This window comes from Dendrobates tinctorius, unplaced genomic scaffold, assembly GCF_039654945.1.
Source record: "Dendrobates tinctorius isolate UK_male_01 unplaced genomic scaffold, ASM3965494v1 ptg000075l, whole genome shotgun sequence".
Classification (NCBI taxonomy): Eukaryota; Metazoa; Chordata; class Amphibia; order Anura; family Dendrobatidae; genus Dendrobates; species Dendrobates tinctorius.
Genome location: NW_027361743.1, coordinates 40,298,142 through 40,317,217, shown reverse-complemented (window position 1 = coordinate 40,317,217; position 19,076 = coordinate 40,298,142). Strand labels below are relative to the sequence as shown.

The 19,076-nt window shown below is 46.7% G+C and overlaps 1 protein-coding gene across 2 annotated transcripts in view; it reads right to left on the bottom strand.

Moving 5' to 3' along the window:
- The window catches only part of PDS5B (PDS5 cohesin associated factor B), a 238,732-nt gene that overhangs the window by 8,040 nt on the left and 211,616 nt on the right, over positions 1–19,076 (bottom strand). The window contains exon 31 of one of the 2 annotated variants that reach the window (XM_073583193.1): positions 5,213–5,767. The exons of the other annotated variant lie outside the window; for it this stretch is intronic. Coding sequence (XP_073439294.1) covers positions 5,213–5,767 — 555 coding nt within the window. The remainder of the gene's footprint in view (positions 1–5,212; positions 5,768–19,076) is intronic. 2 annotated transcript variants of the gene reach the window in all.

The window sequence follows — 19,076 nt, the reverse complement described above, 5'->3', positions numbered from 1 at the left end:
GTGCCAGAGGAGGCAGGGGGACGAGCGCGGTCAGACTTAGAATTAGACATACTGACGGACAGTCACTGAAGCCTTGCCGGAAGGTTGGGGGACAGGAGGCAGAGGAGGGTGTCAGTCTGCAGTATGCAGAGCTACTCACGGTCCGGTGTCCTATCGCAGCTTCCAATAAATGGAGATGCACGGTTCGTCCGGCTTGCAGGGGCACGGCTGAGGGAACAGCGTCCGGCTGACAGGCTGTGAAAATGGCGGCAGCCAGAGAGGAGCCGAGCAGGAAGCGCGCGCTTTCCTGCAGATGCAGAGGAGGGAGGTAGGCGGGGCTAGGCGCCGATGATAAAAATGGTGCCGCCCGCTAAGATGGTAGGTGGGAGGGACGGCGCCGCCTCCGGGACACTCAACCTGAGGGGAGAAGGCCGTGGGAGGGCTTAGAGCGGGCGGGAGGGAAGCCCGCCCGAGGATGGAGGCGGGGGGCGTGGCCGCGACGCCGGACAAGGCCCCAGATGAAGCCGGGGCCTGGATTAGAAGAGGCGGCCGCCTGTCAGCACAGGGCGGCGCGGAGGCGTCGCAGAACCGCCGCGGTGGCCGCTACTGAGGACAGCTAGGGCCCGGCAGAGGGGGGGGAAGAGCTGTCCGATAACCAGCCAGGGCCCAAATAGCTGCAGCGGCCGCCTGGAGACGACGCGGAGGCGTCGCAGCACTGTCACAGCGACCGCTGCCGAAGAATCCATGGAATGGCCTGGCGTGGAATCCGCAGGGGAGAATGGGACTCAGGTCTCATACTTACCCTCCTGATCCGTTTCATCCAGCGTACTGTTTCAAGGAGAGTATCCTGCGCCTCACCCGACCGGCCGGCTCTGGTAGGCGAGTGGGTGGGAGACGGGGAGCGAGGACCATCTGGAACGCCACATCCATGTTAGGGGTCTTGGTCCTGCTGTAGACTTATGAGGATACGGGGTGGCAGTACATGCCGTACTCATAGTCTCTTTGTGGGACTACAGATGTGACTATTCACACTGTATCCCTCCGGAAAAACCTGAAAAGAAACGACGCACATCGAGGTAGATATGGGTCTAATCAAAGACCCGTGTCCACCTCCTACTGACACTAAGCTAAACTGAGGAACTTCCTGCCGGTCGGTGGGGTGTATACGGCGGAGGAGGGGCTAACCTTTTTTTGTGCATAGTGTCAGCCTCCTAGTGGCAGCAGCATACACCCATGGTCTCTGTGTCCCCCAATAAGGCGAACGAGAAAAATCGTATTTTTTCCACAAACATGATCAATTAGTCTCCAATTTTTTTATTTTCCCAAGGGTAACAGGAGAAATTGGACGCCAAAAGTTGTTGTCCAATTTGTCCTGAGTACGCTGATACCTCATATGTGGGAGAAAACTACTGTATGGGCACACGTCGGGGCTCGGAAGGGAAGTAGTGACGTTTTGGAATGCAGACTTTGATGGCATGGTCTGCGGGTGTCATGTTGCTTTTGGAGAGCCCCTGATGTACCTAAACAGTGGAAACCCCCCACAAGTGACCCCATTTTGGAAACTATACCCCCTAATGAACTTATCTAGATGTGTGGTGAGCACTTTGAACCCCCCAGTGCTTCACAGAAGTTTATAACGACCGGGCGTGAAAATAAAAATATTGTATTTTTTCAACAAACATCACCTTTTAGTCCCCATTTTTTTTATTTTCCCAAGGGTAACAGGAGAAATTGGACCCCAAAAGTTGTTGTCCAATTTGTTCTGAGTACGCTGATACCTCTTATGTGTGAGAAAACTACTGTATGGGCACACGTCGGGGCTCGGAAAGGAAGTAGTGACGTTTTGGAATGCAGACTTTGATGGATTGGTCTGCAGGTGTCATGTGCGTTTGGAGAGCCCCTGATGTACCTAAACTATTGAAACTCCCCACAAGTGACCCCATTTTGGAAACTAGACCCCCCACGGAACTTATCCAGATGTGTGGTGAGCACTTTGAACCCCCAAGTGCTTCACAGAAGTTTATAACGCCTGGGCGTGAAAATAAAAAAAATCATTTTTTTCCACAAAAATGATATTTTTGCCCCCAATTTTTTATTTTCCTAAGGGTAACAGGAGAAATTGGACCCCAAAAGTTGTTTTGTAATTTGTCCTGAGTAGGCTGATACCCTATATGTGGGGGTAAAACACTGTTTGGGCGCATGGCAGAGCTTGGAAGGGAAGGAGCACCATTTGACTTTTTCAACGCAGAATTGGCTGGAATTGAGATCAGACGCCATGTTGCCTTTGGAGAGCACCTGATGTGCCCAAACAGTGGAAACCCCCCAATTATAACTCCAACTCTAACCCCAACACACCCCTAACCCTAATCTGAGCCCTAGCCCTAACCCCTAACCCTAACGGGAAAATGGAAATAAATACTTTTTTTTAATTTTATTTTTCCCTAACTAAGGGGGTGATAACGGGGGATTTGATTTACTATTTATGGCGGTTTTTATGTTTGGCGGCTGTCAGACGCTAAAAGACGCTTTTTATTGTAAAAATAGTTTTTGCATCACCACATATTGTGAGCTATAATTTTTCCGTATTTTGACCCACCGAGTCATGTGAGGTCTTATTTTTTGCGGGACGAGTTGACGTTTTCATTGGTACCATTTTCGGGCACGTGACATTTTTTGATCGCTTTTTATTCCGATTTTTGGGATGCAGAATGAACAAAAACCAGCGTTTCATGAATTTCTTTTGGGGGGTGCGTTTACACCGTTCCGCGTGCGGTAAAATTGATAAAGCGTTTTTATTCTTCGGGTCAGTACGGTTACAGCGATACCTCATTTAGGTCGTTTTTTTATGTTTTGTCGTTTTTTTTGCAATGAAAACAATTTTATATAAAAAAATAATTATTTTTGTATCGCTTTATTCTGCGAGCTATAACTTTATTTTTTTGCGGATGACGCTGTATGGCGGCTCGTTTTTTGCGGGACAAGATGACGTTTACAGCGGTACCATGGATATTTATATGCGTCTTTTTGATCGCGCGTTATTGCACTTTTTGTTCGGTGGTATGATAATAAATCATTATTTTTTGCTTCGTTTTTTATTTTTTAAGGGGTTCGCTAAAGGGGTTAACTAATGGGACAGTTTTATAGGGCAGGTCGCTACGGACGTGGCGATACCAAATGTGTACTTTTATTGTTTTTTTTTTTTATTTTGAAAAAATGGATTTATTGGGGAATTTTTTTTTTTTTTTACTAATTTATTTAGCGATTTTTTTAAAATTATTTTTAACTTTTTTTTTTTTTACTTTATTACCTTGTCCCAGGTGGGACATCACTGTCCTGTGACAGATCGCTGATCTGTCACATCACAGATCACTGTGACAGATCAGCAATCTGTCACAGGCAGTTCTGCAGACTTCCTTATGCCTGCGCTTTGCAGGCAGTGAGGAAGTCAGCTCCCTACAGGCCCCCGAAGTCCCCAGTCGCCATCTTGGATCCGGGGGCCTGTAGGGAAAGAGCCCCCCGCAGCAGCGCTGCACATTGCGCTGCCGTGGGGGGGCTCAGGGAAGCACGGAGGGAGCCCCCTCCCTGCCGATGCTTCCCTTTAACCCCCGGTACACCGCGATCGTGTTTGATCGCGGTGTGCAAGGGGTCAACGTGTCGGGGGCGGTCCGTGACCGCCCCTGACACATTGTGCCGGGTGTCAGCTGTGATAATCAGCTGACACCCGGCCGCGATCAGCGGCGCTCACCACGTGGGCGCCGCTGATCGCTGGGACGTAATATTCCGTCCATGGTAATTAGGTCCAGGGTCACATGGACGGAATATTACGTCCATTGTAGGTAAGGGGTTAATGATAATCTACTTTCCTTTTCCCTCTTCAGGTTTTGAAAAACACCTGGTGGAAAAAAACAAAGTGCATTCCACTTCTTTGAAGAGAATTTAGCCTTAAATATAGTCCAAATTTGACACAATTAAAAAAATTAAAAAACCACTTGGAATGCGAGAAGGGAAACGCATCTAAAGACACACTCCCAGGGCCTTTTTTTTTCCTTTTGCTAAATCTGTGTAAATGCATTTATAGAGTAATGAGGATGCTATGCTCACCAATAGTCGTATTCCACAATCTCCGGCGCCACTCCAGTCCATTTCTGGGTCAAGTGACAACTACTCAGACTTGCCAGATCACGCTGGTCTCTATGCTTGAGCTGAAAGTCTCTTTTACAATGTAAGCTTATGATATGACATAGTTCTGACGCTCTATGGACTTGCATTGTAAAAGCCACTTTCAGCTCACGCAAATAGACCAGCGTGATCTGGCAAGTCTATGTAGTCATCAAGTGACCCAAAAGAGGATCGGAGAGGCGCTAGAAACAGGGGAAGACAATCGGAAATGATATTATTGCACTTATTTTTTTAATAATCTTTATTTTTTATATAGCGCTAACACATTCTGTAGCGCTTTACAGTTTGCACACATTATTATCACTGTCCCCCGATGGGGCTCACAAATTAAATTCCCTATCAGTATGTCTTTGGAATGTGGGAGGAAAACGGAGTACCCAGAGGAAACCCAAGCAAACACGGGGAGAACTCCTTGCAGATGTTGTCTTTGGTGGGATTTGAACCCAGGACTCAAGCGCTGCAAGGCTATAGTGCTAACCAACTGAGCCACTGTGCTGCCCATACATCACACTATACTGGTTTAGAAAATAAGACTTTTAATGAGAATGATTCTTTAGAGTAAGAAAAAAAAAAGAATCAAAGTTACTTTCAGACACACTTCAGGGGGGGGGAGAATGGAGAACACACATTTCCTGAATTTGGGTCTATACATTTTCCAGTGCCCCTAAACAACTGTCTGAATATTGCCTAAGGCTACACGTGGCATATCTCAATGAATCTGAGTTTTCACAGCTAAATATCCATGTGTTACACAGCGATTCTGCTGTGCAGTCACCATGGAAGTCCTGTTTGTATATTAAAAGTTATTAAGATTATTTCCGCAACAGAATGCGCATGATGTGGAATTGACAATCACAACAAGCTTACTGAAATAGTTTCTGCTATACGCGGATGGCGTTTTCTAATCCATTTAGAGGTTTTGTACTGTAATTTGCTCTGGATTTCTGCCACATCTGAACTGAGTACAATAGGAAAAAGTGGTGAATGATAGACACTCAAAATTAAGACCTACCCACAATTAATTCAACCAGAAGTCCATAACATTTCCACTTACTTCTGTGCAGCTTTTCGCGGTCCCTTTGGTGCACCCCTGCCTTTTCTCTTCTGTTCTACATTTTCAGAATCTTGCTCTTCACTGATATGAAGTGCTTCCTCCTCATCCTCTTGGGAGTTTTCGATCGGGATGGCCTTTTTTCTACCTCTTCTGGGAGTCTTTGGTGCTGGCTCTTCTTTATTAGCAGGCAGTCCCTTAGCAGATTTTGGTGGTCTTCCACGTCTCGCTTTTTTAGGTGGGCTATTCTGTTCATCTTCAAACTCGAGGAGATCTTCTTTTAACCTTTTATCTGGCCACGGTTGGTCGTCCGACTCGGACGCAGCTGCTGCTCTCTTTCTACCTCGCTGGCCACCCCTGGGTTTTGATTCCTGAACAGATTTGGAGAGCTCATCCATGCTTAAACTGTCCTCTTGATCTAGAAGAGATTGCTTTTTCCGCCCTCTCGGCTTATCTATGTCAGAGTCGTCTCTTTTATCACCTTTCTTCACTGGCAATGGTGAAGACATCATTGAATAGTCTTCATTTTCACTCTGGTCAAGTTCTGTGCTGTCAAGTCTTCTCATAAAATAAAAATAAAGAATACATTAACATGTCACGCAGAGTCTAAGCTGTCAAGTGATCGGGAAAATAGACTGCACCCTTACAGGGTTCAACTGACTCAAGGGATGTAAAACATTAACATGCTCCTTATTAGCCTGACTTTTCTGAATAATCAGAGAGAAAGAGTGAGGAAGAGAGAGAATGAGAATGAGGCAAGTTAGCCGACTTTGTGAGAATAAGGGCAGTCACACATTTTATTCCCTGCCCATAGTCACACCATTTGGTAAATTCCTGCTAACTGGCATATTTGATAAATGTAAGACTACTTTACAATTCTACATTCTTAGTTTTCAACATTTTTTCTATACATGCACAAAACATCTGCAAATTACTGTATGTATAAAAACATGGCATGTCTGAAAATCTTGAACTTTTATGTAAGAGGTATTCTGCACTTAAAGCTCTGCTGGGATCAGACTTATCCAAAAACGCATGCAAACTCATGTTTTTAGCTAAAACGTTATGCTTTAATGTACAAGTGCGGCTGTTAAATTGTTAAGTGGCATCATTAAGTGTCTAATTAACGAAAACATTGAATATAGGGGTAGAAAATGATTTTTTTCCCCATATATTATTCAGAAATTTTGGTATGTCGAAAGTATGAACACGATCCTGGAATCTCTAGCAGCATTAAATTTTGTGTATAAATACTGAAACTTTGGAGCCCATATATCAAGGTCTTAGCGTATTTCTTGTAACGTAAAAACTTAATAAGGACTTATGCTTGCACTTCAGTTTTTTATTTGTGCTTTTTCAAATTCTCTTCTCTAGGGTTTTGTTTGCTTTTCTTTTTCTTAACAATGTGAACTGTGTTTTCCTTATCCAGATGTTTTAGCCCAATTCCTCATATGTGACTTTTCAAAATGTTCAAATTTTAGCGAAAAATTTGCCTAGTGTCGGTACGAGCCTGACATTAGATCAAAAAAAGGAATTTGCTGCTAAGGCCTGTTTCACACTTCAGTTGTTTTACGTCCGTTGCAAACCGCAAACTGTGAAAAAACGTATCTGTTTCCGTTTTGCAACAAACGGATGCCACCGGATCTGTTTCCTGGATGGATCTGCTGCAGCAGCTAAGTGCATGAAATATAAAAAAGGAACAGAGGTCTGGAAAAGGAGAGGGAGGGGGAGATAGAGAGACCGTTTAAGGTTAAAATGCTTGAAAGGGGGGGGCGTGGCTATGCAGCGGTGAGGGAAGGACGTACGCCGTGAGAGTTCCTGTCTATCCTCCACACATCCTGCACTTACTGCCTATATACAGCTCTGAACTGGCAGCGCACGGTGCCCGCTGGTATCGGGACCCCCCGGGGACTCTGAGGAGAGACGCAGGATGGCTCTGGTGAGCGGGAGCCTTGAAAGACGGGGGTGGACGACGGGACCAGCAGGGAGCGGCGGCCATCTTGGACGCGCGCTCTATCAGAGGGAGCGCAGTGTCCAGTCTCCAGCGTTGCAGCATCGCAGGGACAGCGACCTATATCCTTCAAGATCTGAGAGGAGTGCGGTGAGTGCCCTGAAAGACATGCCCTGAAAGACGGGCCCTGCATTATTCCCCCTCTCTACACTGAACCGCTGGCCTGCTGGCGCCATTACAGTGGGGGAATCTGCTCCCCCTCCCATTGCTGCTGTCTCTGAGAGTGTATGTCCCTCCCCCCTGCCATAGGAGCCTTGGTGATATTCTATCTCTGTCTGAGCAGACTTTGCTCCCAGGCTATAACTGAGAAGCGTGGCCCCTGCTGTGTATATATAATTGCAACAGGAAGATTTCTGGACTGTATGATTTCAGCTACACTGGGGTATTTCAAGGTTCTTAATCATGAATCGGTCTAAGGGATCGACGGCGGCAGAAAAATTGAAGGAATTTGTTAGACCTGACCCTTCTGAGAGTGCACGCTATCTACGGAATACCTCCTCACAATCTCAGCGCAAAAATCGTCCCTCAGGGGGTGAAGGGGAGATTGAACAGGAAGAAATGACCCTTAAACAGGCATCAGAACAGTTGATGCAGGCTATCTCCCTCACTAGGACAGCTCTGACGGAGAAAATAGAGGATGTCTACACTGAGGTGGGGAGACTCCGTCACGATATGCAGGCCATGAGGGGGCGCATCACGGAGGTGGAGACAAGAGTGTCCCAGGTGGAAGACACCATTACGCCTATGGAGACTAAGCTCACTAAGGTAGCGGGATCTATGAACGCCTGCAGGCAAAAAGCAGACGACTTTGAAAACAGAATGCGTCGGAATAACATCCGTGTCATCGGTCTGCCTGAACGCTCTGAAGGTCAGCACCCTGAGCAATTCCTAGAAGGCTGGCTTAAGGCCTCTCTGGGAGATGAATTCTCCTCGGTGTTCGCTGTTGAGAGAGCCCACAGGGTTCCCACCAAACCTTTACCTCCGGGAGACCCACCTAGACCCTTCTTGGCACGTCTCCTCAACTGTAAAGATAGAGACACCATTCTACACCTCGCACGACAAAGAGCCCCATCAAGTTCAACGACGCCGTGATCTCAATCTTCCCGGATTTCTCCATGGAACTCCAAAAGCAACTTGTGCAGTTCATCAACATCAAGAAGTGGCTCAGGGAAAAGAACATTGTATACTCCATGATTTATCCAGCTCGGCTTCGGGTTGTCCACGGGGGTTCCTCCGTGTTTTTCACGGATCCAGCGGAGGCTACCGAGTGGCTGCGGTCCCATAGAGGATCTCCTGCAAAGGAATCCTAGAGTGTCTACTTTCATCTGGATCCTTTCATTGCAGGCCTAATCGGAGCTCTCCTGACGGACACCCAGAGATCTACAATACCGGACACTGCGTTCAGTGATGGTATCCCCTTGTTTGTTTTTTGATAGAGGACCCAGACTTTGCTCCTATGTTACTAGGTTTATATTTTGTCGCCTTTTTTCCAAAAGCTTTAGTTTTAGCTTTAAGTGTTACTTAGGTAGAAGTTGCAGCCAATGAAGTCCTGCTATTTATGTGATGTCTCGGAGTTCTACCTAGGCACCGACACGCAACATGCCCAGATAAGTGGAGATGGGTTCTGAATTAATATGCATGATGTGGAATGTGAGGGGTATCGGAACCCCCCGGAAAAAGGTTAAAGTATTTTCACAAATCAGGCACTATCACCCTCACATTGTGGCTCTGGTCGAAACACACTTGACAAGGGATACGGCTCGGAGAGTACAGAAACCATGGGTTCAATGGTCTATACACGCATTTCACACCAGCTATTCCAGGTGAGTCTCATTACTAATACACAAGGACGTTAGATGGGAGGTCCGGGAGGCCCGGAGAGACTCTGAAGGGCGCTTCATATTTGTGTATGCACTGATCAACTCTAGGAAATATGCTATTCTGTGTGTTTATAATCCCCATCCAGCGGGTACGTCAATTCTCCAGAAAGCATTGAGTTTTGCTTTGAACTACCCAGACGCAGATGTCATTTGTATGGGGGACTTTAATTTGATTACGAATAATTGTCTCGACAGATTGAGACTGGATGATGGGACACAGGGTAGGACCCCGGCAGCAGCTACATCCCAATTATCACAGTTTATGGAGGGTAGTGGATGGTTGGACCTATGGAGGACGCGCCACCCAGAGATGAGAGTATACTTGCCATTCATCCACTAAGCACTCCTTATCTCGCATAGATTACATTTTTGGGTCTAGTGGTTTGGCGATGTGGGTGGATGGTATTGAACATGGAAATAGAGGGATTTCAGATCATAGCCCAATCATTCTTAAACTCAGGTTTGGCCCGCCAAGTGGTAGGATGACATGGAAATTAAATCCTTTCTGGTTGAAGTTGGTAAAGTCACCCGACAGAACAGTTGACCAATTACACAGCTTCGTCTCCTCCCACCCCGATCCCCGGAATGTAAATTTATTTTGGGACACCCTTAAGGCGTACTTGAGGGGCTGCCTATCTTCTACGATCTCCTACATCAAACGGGTGACGTCGGAGGAGGATGACAAAATAGAGCAACGATTGAAGGATTCAGAGGCCGCTTACATATGCAATCAAACTAGTGGTAATAGAGTGGAGTGGTTGGCTGCCAAAGATTATATACTCAACATATAGACACCAAGTCCAAACGTAAATTTTTTACTCGCCAATCCTACTTTGAGCTAGGGAACCAGTCTAGTAAATTTTTGGCCTATTTGGTGCGGCAGCATAATACAACCAACACAATATTACAGATCCGCAGCTCAGACGGTACATTGGTGTCCTCGACCGGAGAAATAATGATTATTATAGTTCACTGTACAGTTCTAAAAAATGACGTTGATAGCCAAGGGTGTCTAGACTATTGGATATAACATTTCCCACATTGAGTGCTTCTCAGCAAGCCTTTATGGACGCTGAATTCACTTTGGAAGAGATAGAAGATGCTATGAGGAACATGGCCTCTGGAAAAGCCCCTGGGCCGGATGGGTTTCCTATTGAGCTGTACAGGAAATACCGGGAGATTTTGGCGCCACTTTTGTTGTCGGTGTTCCGTGGGATCTGGGAGGAGGGGGGGTCATGCCGGAGTCCTTCTATGAAGCTAATATAATAGTGCTTAAGAAAGAAGGGAAGGACCCTCTGGACTGTGGATCTTATCGCCCCATATCTTTAGTAAATGTGGATTACAAAATTTTTACAAAAATCTTGGCTACTAGGGTAAACTCAATTATTTTGGAACTTATACACCCTGACCAGACTGGCTTTATGCCCAGTAAAAGCACCTCCATTAATATTAGATGGGTTCAATCATTGGTCCAATACAGCTCCCTGGTACCGGACAATAGGTGGGCATTGGCATCGTTGGATGCAGCCAAGGCCTTCGATTCCCTTGAATGGCCTTTCCTCCACGCGTGCTTGCAGAAATTTGGTTTTGGGGATAGGTTCCTAAAATGGGTTAATACATTGTATATGAAACCTAAGGCCTGTGTCATTGTAAATAGTTCCACTTCTGAGTCCTTTTCTTTGCACAGGGGAACTCGTCAGGGGTGTCCCCTTTCCCCGGCCCTCTTTGCTCTTGGAATAGAGGCTTTGGCAATTCGCATGAGAGCTTCCCCTAATATTATGGGTATAGAGATAGTAGATCAGGTGGATACCATAGGCCTATATGCTGATGACATGGTAATATTTATGGATAGGGCGAAGGAGACACTGACGGAGGTGATTACTACTATAAACGAATTCAGTAAATATTCCGGCCTGTATATAAATTGGGAGAAATCTGCTCTGATGCCTCTTTCTCATACCCCGATGCCACGACTTGGGACTCTCTCCTTGCTGCCTATTGTACCACATTTTAAATATCTATGTGTTTACCGGTATATCTCTCAGTCCAGCACGCTTGATCTGCAACTTAATATATATCCATTACTAGAAATGACTAAAGTCAAATTTGCGATCTGGAGCAAACTCCCACTGTCTGTAGCTGGACGCATTAATTTAATTAAAATGATACTACTCCCTAAGATCAGCTATTTTCCAACACAGTGCTGTGGTGGTGCCTAAGTCTTTCTTCACCAATTTGAATTCCCAGATTACGTCTTTTATATGGGGGAAGGCCAGGCCCAAGCTTAGGCTATCCACCCTACAAAGGCCAAAAAAGGGACGGGGGGGGGGGGGGGGTATTATCTGGCGGAACAGGCCAGAGCTATAAATAAGTGTATGCCCGGTAATCATCTTCCTAACTCTGAAAGCCGTCTGCTTCATGCCGCACATGTTGATTGCCCGCTGGGGTTTTTGGAATTTGGAGAAAGCAAATGTTCCACGTCTGCTACCCATGCTTCGTCTGGCAAGATTAATATGGAGACAGATTAAGAGGGTGGCTGGATTTAGTGATATAGCTGAAATGCCCTTATGGAATAATAGTTATTTTCCGACACTGCTTGCCCACCGTGTGCCGAGTTCTGGTCTCAGTACAATGTTTCTACGATAGGGGATTTATGGGACTGCGGTACACTATTATCTTTTGAACAATTACAAGCTAAGAGTAATGCCCCGAGGTCGCAATTCTTCCGATATTTGCAATTAAGATCAGCCTTTCAATCAAACAAGAGATATATCGGTATGAGTAATGCTATTTCGTCTCTACCCTTGATAGGCATTCTTAAATCACAAGGTCCCCAGGGTCTCGTCTCCTCTCTGTATACATACATGCTATCGGTGGGGACAGAATCTGCCATATGCTTAATTAGGGGAAAATGGGAAAGGCTCATCCCTGATGCGGAGGGAGAGGAGTGGGAGGAAATCCTGGAGTCACCAACTAAGGTGTCTCCGTCAATCAACAACAGAATGATACAACTTTATATTATAAACCAATCATATTTGACTCCGACTCGACTCTTTAAGATGGGTCGTTTCCAATCTTCGGAGTGTCCAAGATGTCATATCAGATGCAGATTTTATTCACATGATTTGGCTATGTCCAATTATAGCACACTATTGGAAAGAGGTGACATCATTATTGACCTCCCTGGCACAAATTCCTGTTCCCCTTGAGCCATTGGTTTGTCTGTTTGGGGTGTGGGATGACAAGACATGGGGACATTATACGGGGATTTTCTTACGGGAGACATTGTTTATGGTGCGGAAGGTGCTAGCACTGCGGTGGATGGGGGGTTCGGATCCCTCCCTTAGGGCATGGATTGAATTGGTGAACTCGATCATACCATACAAGCGTACGCTGTACCAAAACAGAGGGTGCCCAGGTTAATTTGAGAAGATATGGGAGAGGTGGAATTCCTCTCATCTCACGTTGTAGGACAGAGATATCGCACGATAGAGTTAACTATATGGACATAGGCTGCAAATAGTTGTTTTGTAGTAGTAGTAATGGTTTAGAGGTTGGCAGGCTTTATTATTTGAATAATAACACAGACTAATGTGAGGCAATTGACAGTATGTTTTATTCTATACACAACTGGTATACGTACACTGTTTGACATTAGTGCTCTGTGGAATGTATATGTATATGTGTTATATGGTATTTTTATCATTGTCAGTTTGCATATTGTATACCCTGGCTTTGGTTCAATAAACGAATTTAAAATGCTTGAAAGGGAAAATCTTCCGGGCATCCTTAGTTTAAAATAGCGGTCCGCCGCTAGAAAAAAACATTACATTGTCAGTCTACTCCAGCCAGCGGACGCTAAAATTCAAACAGATCCGTCAAAAAACGGATGCAACGGGCGACCATCAGTCAAAATCCGCCGCTATTGCAAGTCTATGGGGAAAAAACTGAGCCGCCCAAAAAAATGGCGGATCCGTTTTTTTTTTTTTTTTTAATAAAAACGGCGGATTTTGACTGACGTGAAACAGGCCTAAGCAGTAAACACTCACCGACTGGCACAAATCTCATTAGTGAGAAAAGCAGTAGGAGAAGCAACAAACCAGCTACATACAGGCCCAGCGGATGCCCATAGGCCTACTATAGGCACAAAACCAGGGAGGGAGAGGTACTCCCCAATGAACAGATTTTATGGCGAGTACCACAAATCCTTCTTCAATGGGGGACATAGGTAACCATGGGATGTCCTAATGCAGTCACAAGAGAGTAAACAGATTAGCTTATCAAATCAGGTCGGGCAATCACCGCTTGTAGTACCATTCTACCCAAGCCGGCATCAGCTGAAGCGTAGGTATGTACTCTGTAGAACTTTGCGAACGTGTGAAGGGATGACTAGGTAGCAGCTTTGCAAATCTGGGTTGTAAAGTCCTGGTGGAGAACGGTCCAGAAGGCTCCAACGCCCGGGTGGAGTGAGCCCTGATTCTCGGAGGGGGTGGCCTGTCGAATTCAGCAGTCAATGGTAGACTGGAAGCAAAGAGACCCCCTGTAGTGACACTAAGGAATGATAAAACGTATCAGAACGTCTGAAAGTAGAGGTTTTTGAGCAGTAGCAACATAGAGCTCTGATCAGATCCAGTTTGTGAAGACACCTTTCAAGAGGATGAACTGGAGATGGACAAAAAGAAGGCAGGACAATATCTTCATTGATGTGGAAAGAGGAAACTGGTGTGAGGACCTTTTTGTCCTGATGGAGGACGAGAAACGGAGAGCCACAGGAGAGAGCTCTCAGCTTGGCTACCCTTCTGATGAACGTGATGGCTACCAAAAAAGCAACCTTCCAGGAGAGGAGGGAAGATGTGATGTTCTAAATAAACTCGAAGGGGATTGCTGAAGAATGTTTAAAACTAGGTTAAGGTCCCATGATTCTATAGGAGGGCAATATGGTGGCGCCACTGAGATTTTCTCCTCTGGAAGGAGAACTCTGGAGTACCGTAAGTGGCATCGAACACAATGCCTAAAAATACTAGAGGCTAGACTGGAATAAGGGCCAACTAGACTACCCAGCCGAGACAGCCAAAGCAGTCCAGGGTAATCTGAAGGCTCTGGCAAGTCTTGGAAGGACGAACTCTTGATCAGGATTGTCCATATAGGGGATAATTATGATCCCTTTGGACCAAAGAACGGCCATCAGCTTCGTAAACATCTTGGGAGCACAGGCTAGGCCGAAGGGAAGAGCTGTGAACTGACAGTGTTCCTCCTGAATAACAAAAAGGAGAAATCTCTGATGTGGGACACAAATCTGAATGTGAAGGTAGGTATCTTGAATGTCCACTAAGCAGAGGAACTCCTCGGGTTCCATAGAGGTGACTACTGAGCAAAGGGTTTCCATCCTGAAACGACTTAGACGCACCGGTCTGTTTAGACGTCTGAGATGCAGAATCGTGAGGCGGGAACTGTCAGTCATTGAAACAAAAAGATTGGAATAAAAGCCTGAAAAGCAATTCTGAGAAAGATCAGGCAGGATGACTCCTGCCTGGAGGAGAGAGCTTGAATGAAGCCTCAGCGACTTCCCTTGGAGAGTGGGACATGAAAAACTGCATGCTGGGAAGGGAGGGCGTGGAGAAAAATCCATCACGCAGCCGGTGGTAATGATTTCTCAACTATGGATAGCCACGCATCACGGAAAAGAAGACGAAGGCCAGGTGGGGGTGACCCGTCATGTAGAAGAAAATCTGTTAGAACGGGACCCTGAGGGTTTGGAGGAAAGACCCCTTATGGGCGGGCATGAACGATGGTTTCCTTCTCTCACGCTGGGTGGGAAAACTGTCCTGGTGAGAGGAGGCTCTAGGGGAAAAGTGACGAAAGATTCAAAACTGAAGAACACGTCTCCTGTAAAACGGGCGTTTAGGCTGAGAAAGGTAGGTGCTCTTGCCACCGGCAGAGTTCGAGATGAGCTTATCCAGCTCAGACCCAAAGAGTCTTGGACCCTGGAAGGGGAGATGCGCGATTTCTTGGAAGCCAGGTCGGCATTCCAGGCTTTAAGCAAGAGAATATGACGTATGGCAACAATATTGCTAGTGGCACAGGCTGAACAGCTGGCAGCGTCCAGGGATGTCGCAAGATAGTATTTACCTACATGGGCAATCTGGTCCCCAAGGTCAGTTCGCCGGGGAGGCAGCTGATAAAGATACCCTGCCGGAGGCACTTTGCCCAGGCGGAGACTGACTAGGCTACCCAAGTAGAAACAAAGGTGGGACAAAGGGACTCGCCAGCAGCTTCAAATGCTGATTCAACAAGGGCTTCTAGCTGCCTGTCCTTGAGAGAGGAGCCATCAGGCAAGGACAGGACTGTTTGGGCGGACAGGCAAGAAAGCGGGGGATCCACGATTGGTGACTCTGTCCACTTGTAGTATATCCAATTGTTTTCCACGTTGTGCATAGAAAACATCCGGGAAGGGTGTTTTGCCTTTTGAATGAGACAAAGTAGTCCTGGAGGGACTTGTTAAACGCCGATATGAGGCTGTTGACCATATACTGAAGCTTAGAAGTCTGGTCCATATCTGGCTCAGAGTCTGGTTCGGACGCCAGGGCCAACTCGGCGGAGGTGTGGGATACCGAGGGTATCCTGGAGAATGCGGACAGGGAGCTGGACTAGGAGCTAGAGTGAGCCCGCTTCTTTCTTCTTACCCTTGATCTGCCCTTCATAGAGTTGCGGTGCCTGCGAATCATTCTGAGGCACGTTTGAAGCATTGGTGAAAGCAGACAGGTTAGGTAAACGTTACAGTACCTGCTCCAGTTACTGTGATACCATGGTTAAGTCAAATACTGATTGAAAAATACTAACAGCCAAGTCTGGGCGAGGGAGAGTGCTCTCATCCAGGCAGCTCCTGCGATGCTAACATATTGGAAAGACTGAAAGCTTAGAAGAAGGCAGAGGCCTGGCAGTCACTTAATTTTGCAGAGGGTGAAGGCATAGTGAATGACAGAGTGGGAGGGAGGCTCCCTGGGTCTGGGGATATGTAAGGGCCAGAGGGATACTGCTGAGAAGGGCTAAGCCTATGAAATAAGAAAAACAGCCTGGACAGAACCTACCCAGTCCTGGATGAGTAAAGCCTTGTCAGCTCCGATTTCTCAGGGCAGGTGCTGCAGGGAGAGTCTGGAGCCGTGGCTGGAGCTGCTAACACTGCAGAAACTGAGCCAGAGAAAATAGGGGCGGGGCAAGACAGGGAGCGCTGTGACATGAAACATGCATTCTAATAAAATAATAGAATGCACGAACAAGACTTCGAGCCCTGATTGGCAGGTATGAACGAGGGGGGGTGCACTGGCCGGCAGAAAGAAGAGCTGTTACAGGTCACAAAGCATGCGAGATGCCTCTGGAGCATTGATAGGCTATAGCGAGCAATGGAGGGGGTGTGGACCAGCCACAGGGAAATGAAAGACAGACGCTCTCATAGGGGGAAAAAAAGGCATCCAAGCAAAGTGCCGTGCACTGACTATATGATGTGCTGGAGATGGGGGCATCGCCTGGAACGAAGGCCCTAGGGAAGACTGAGGACTAAATTAGTCTGTGACATAATGCCTCCATCATGGCGCATCGGGAGTAGCTGGATAGGCCTAACTCCTCTGATGCACCCCCCCGTCACCAAGAGGAGGGACTGTGGAGAAGAAGGGGACAGTACCTGTAGGAAAGAACCTGAAAGAGAAAAGATTAAAAACACACAACAGGGTGACCTGAAAAGGAAAAGACAGCTGTAGGATCAGATCCAGGTCTGCCTCCTACTGACCGTAAGCTAAAACTGATGAGCTTTGTGCCAGACGGTAGGTGTTTTCTGCTGAGGTGAAGCAAATTTTTTTAAAACTTAGTGTCAGCCTTTTAGCAACAGCAGCATACACACATGGTTACCTGTGTCACCCAAGGAAGCGATAAAGAAAAAAAATCCTACGGCATCTTTGATTTTGCATAAAATTCATCAGTCCTGCATGCCCAATTTTGATGAAACCAGCACAAAAATGACAATGAATGTCATAAGGTAAAAAAAAAGTAATTTAAAAAAGCAAAGGATGAATCGGGGCTTATTTTTTGTATATTAAAATCAGCTATGCTCAATTTAAAGGGAATCTGTCACCACTTTTTCGAATATGAGCTGCCAGCACCAACATCAGGGGCTTATCTACAGCATTCTGTAATGCTGTAGATAAGCCCCCGTTGTAACCAGAAAGATAAGAATATAGGGATTTTTGTGTACTCACCGTAAAATCCTTTTCTCCGAGCAAATCATTGGGGGACACAGAGACAGTGGGTGTTATGCTGCTGCCACTAGGAGGACATTAAGTATACCAGAAAAAAAGTTAGCTCCTCCCCTGCAGTATACACCCTCTCACTGGCTGGGATTTCTCCAGTTCGGTGAAAAAAGCAGTAGGAGCATAAACAGTCAACAATAACCATAACGAAGTCAAAACCTAAGAACGCTACAGTGAGCCAATAGGCTAAACAGGGTGGGTGCTGTGTCCCCCAATGATTGGCTCGGAGAAAAGGATTTTACGGTGAGTATACAAAAATCCCTATTTCTCCTACGCCTCATTGGGGGACGCAGAGACAGTGGGATGTCCTAAAGCAGTCCCTGGGTGGGGAGCATACATCTGCTAATACCCCATGTACCACTGAGGTACTGCAGATTACCGGCTGCATTTGCCAAGAGCTGCATGCGCAGAGGCCTGAAAATGAATTAGGCAATGTTTGTAAAGGTATGCAGGCTGGACCAAGTCGTAGCCTTGTGGACAGGCCTGAGAATGAATTTGGTAATGTTTTGTAAAAAGTATGCAGACTGGACCAAGTCGCAGCCTTGCAGGCCTGTTCTGTCGAGGCCTGGTGCCGAATGGCCGAAGAGGCGCCCATTGACTGGGTAGAGTGCGCCTTAATCCCCGCTGGGACAGGCGCGTTCCTGACACAGTAGGATTCATGAATCGCCAAGCGAATCCACTTGGCTAGCGTGCTTTTGACGCAGCTAGACCCTTCCTATGCCCCTCTGGAAGCAGGAACAGGGCATCTGACTTATGGAAGGGAGCTGTCCGCGAGATATACCGTCTCATCGCCCTAACGACATCCAGGGTGTGGAGGGCTTTCTGAATGCGATGGACTGGCGCCGGACAAAAAGGAAGGCAAAACAATTTCCTCGTCAAGATGGAAAGAGGAGATGACCTTGGGCAGAAAGGAGGGGACGTCCTGAGAACTACCTTTTCCTGATGAAAATTCAGGAACGGAGAACGGCAGGACAGGGCTGCCAATTCCAAAACTCGTCTGATTGACGTAATTGCCAGTAGAAGACCACCTCCTAAGAGAGGACGGACAGTGACACGTCCTGCAGCGGTTCGAAAGGAGCCTCCTGTAAGTTTGGTGGCAATTATGCGTTGGAAAAGTACTAACAAGGCCGAAATTTGGCCCTTGAGCAAGCTAAGCGCGAGGCTTGATTTTAATTTAGATTGAAGGAATTCCAATAATGCCGGAATGAAACAACACCAGAGGTGATCGATCATGATCTTTGCACCACGAAAAGAATGTTTTGCCAGGTGTGGTGATAGATGTACATGGACACAGGCTTCCTAGCACTAATCATGGTGGAAATCACGTTGTGAGAGAACTGAGCCTGTGGTAAAAACCAGGATTCAAGAGAGGGGGGGGGGGGGGGGGGGGGGGGAGAGATGTACGGGAGTTGGAACCGGTGCCATGGAAGAACTAGGGCGTCCGCTCCGATGGCGCATGGATCGTGCGATCAGGCAAAGAACCGAGGAACCTTGTTGTTTAGTCTTGAGGCCATGAGATCCACATCCAGAGTCCCTCAACAATGACAAATCTGCTGAAAGACTTCCGGATGAAGAGACCACTCTCCCGAGGCGATGCCTTGGTGACTGAGGAAATCTGCCGTCCAATTTTCTACTCGGCCCAATGGAGAATGTGACTCACTTTGTGCATGGCCATC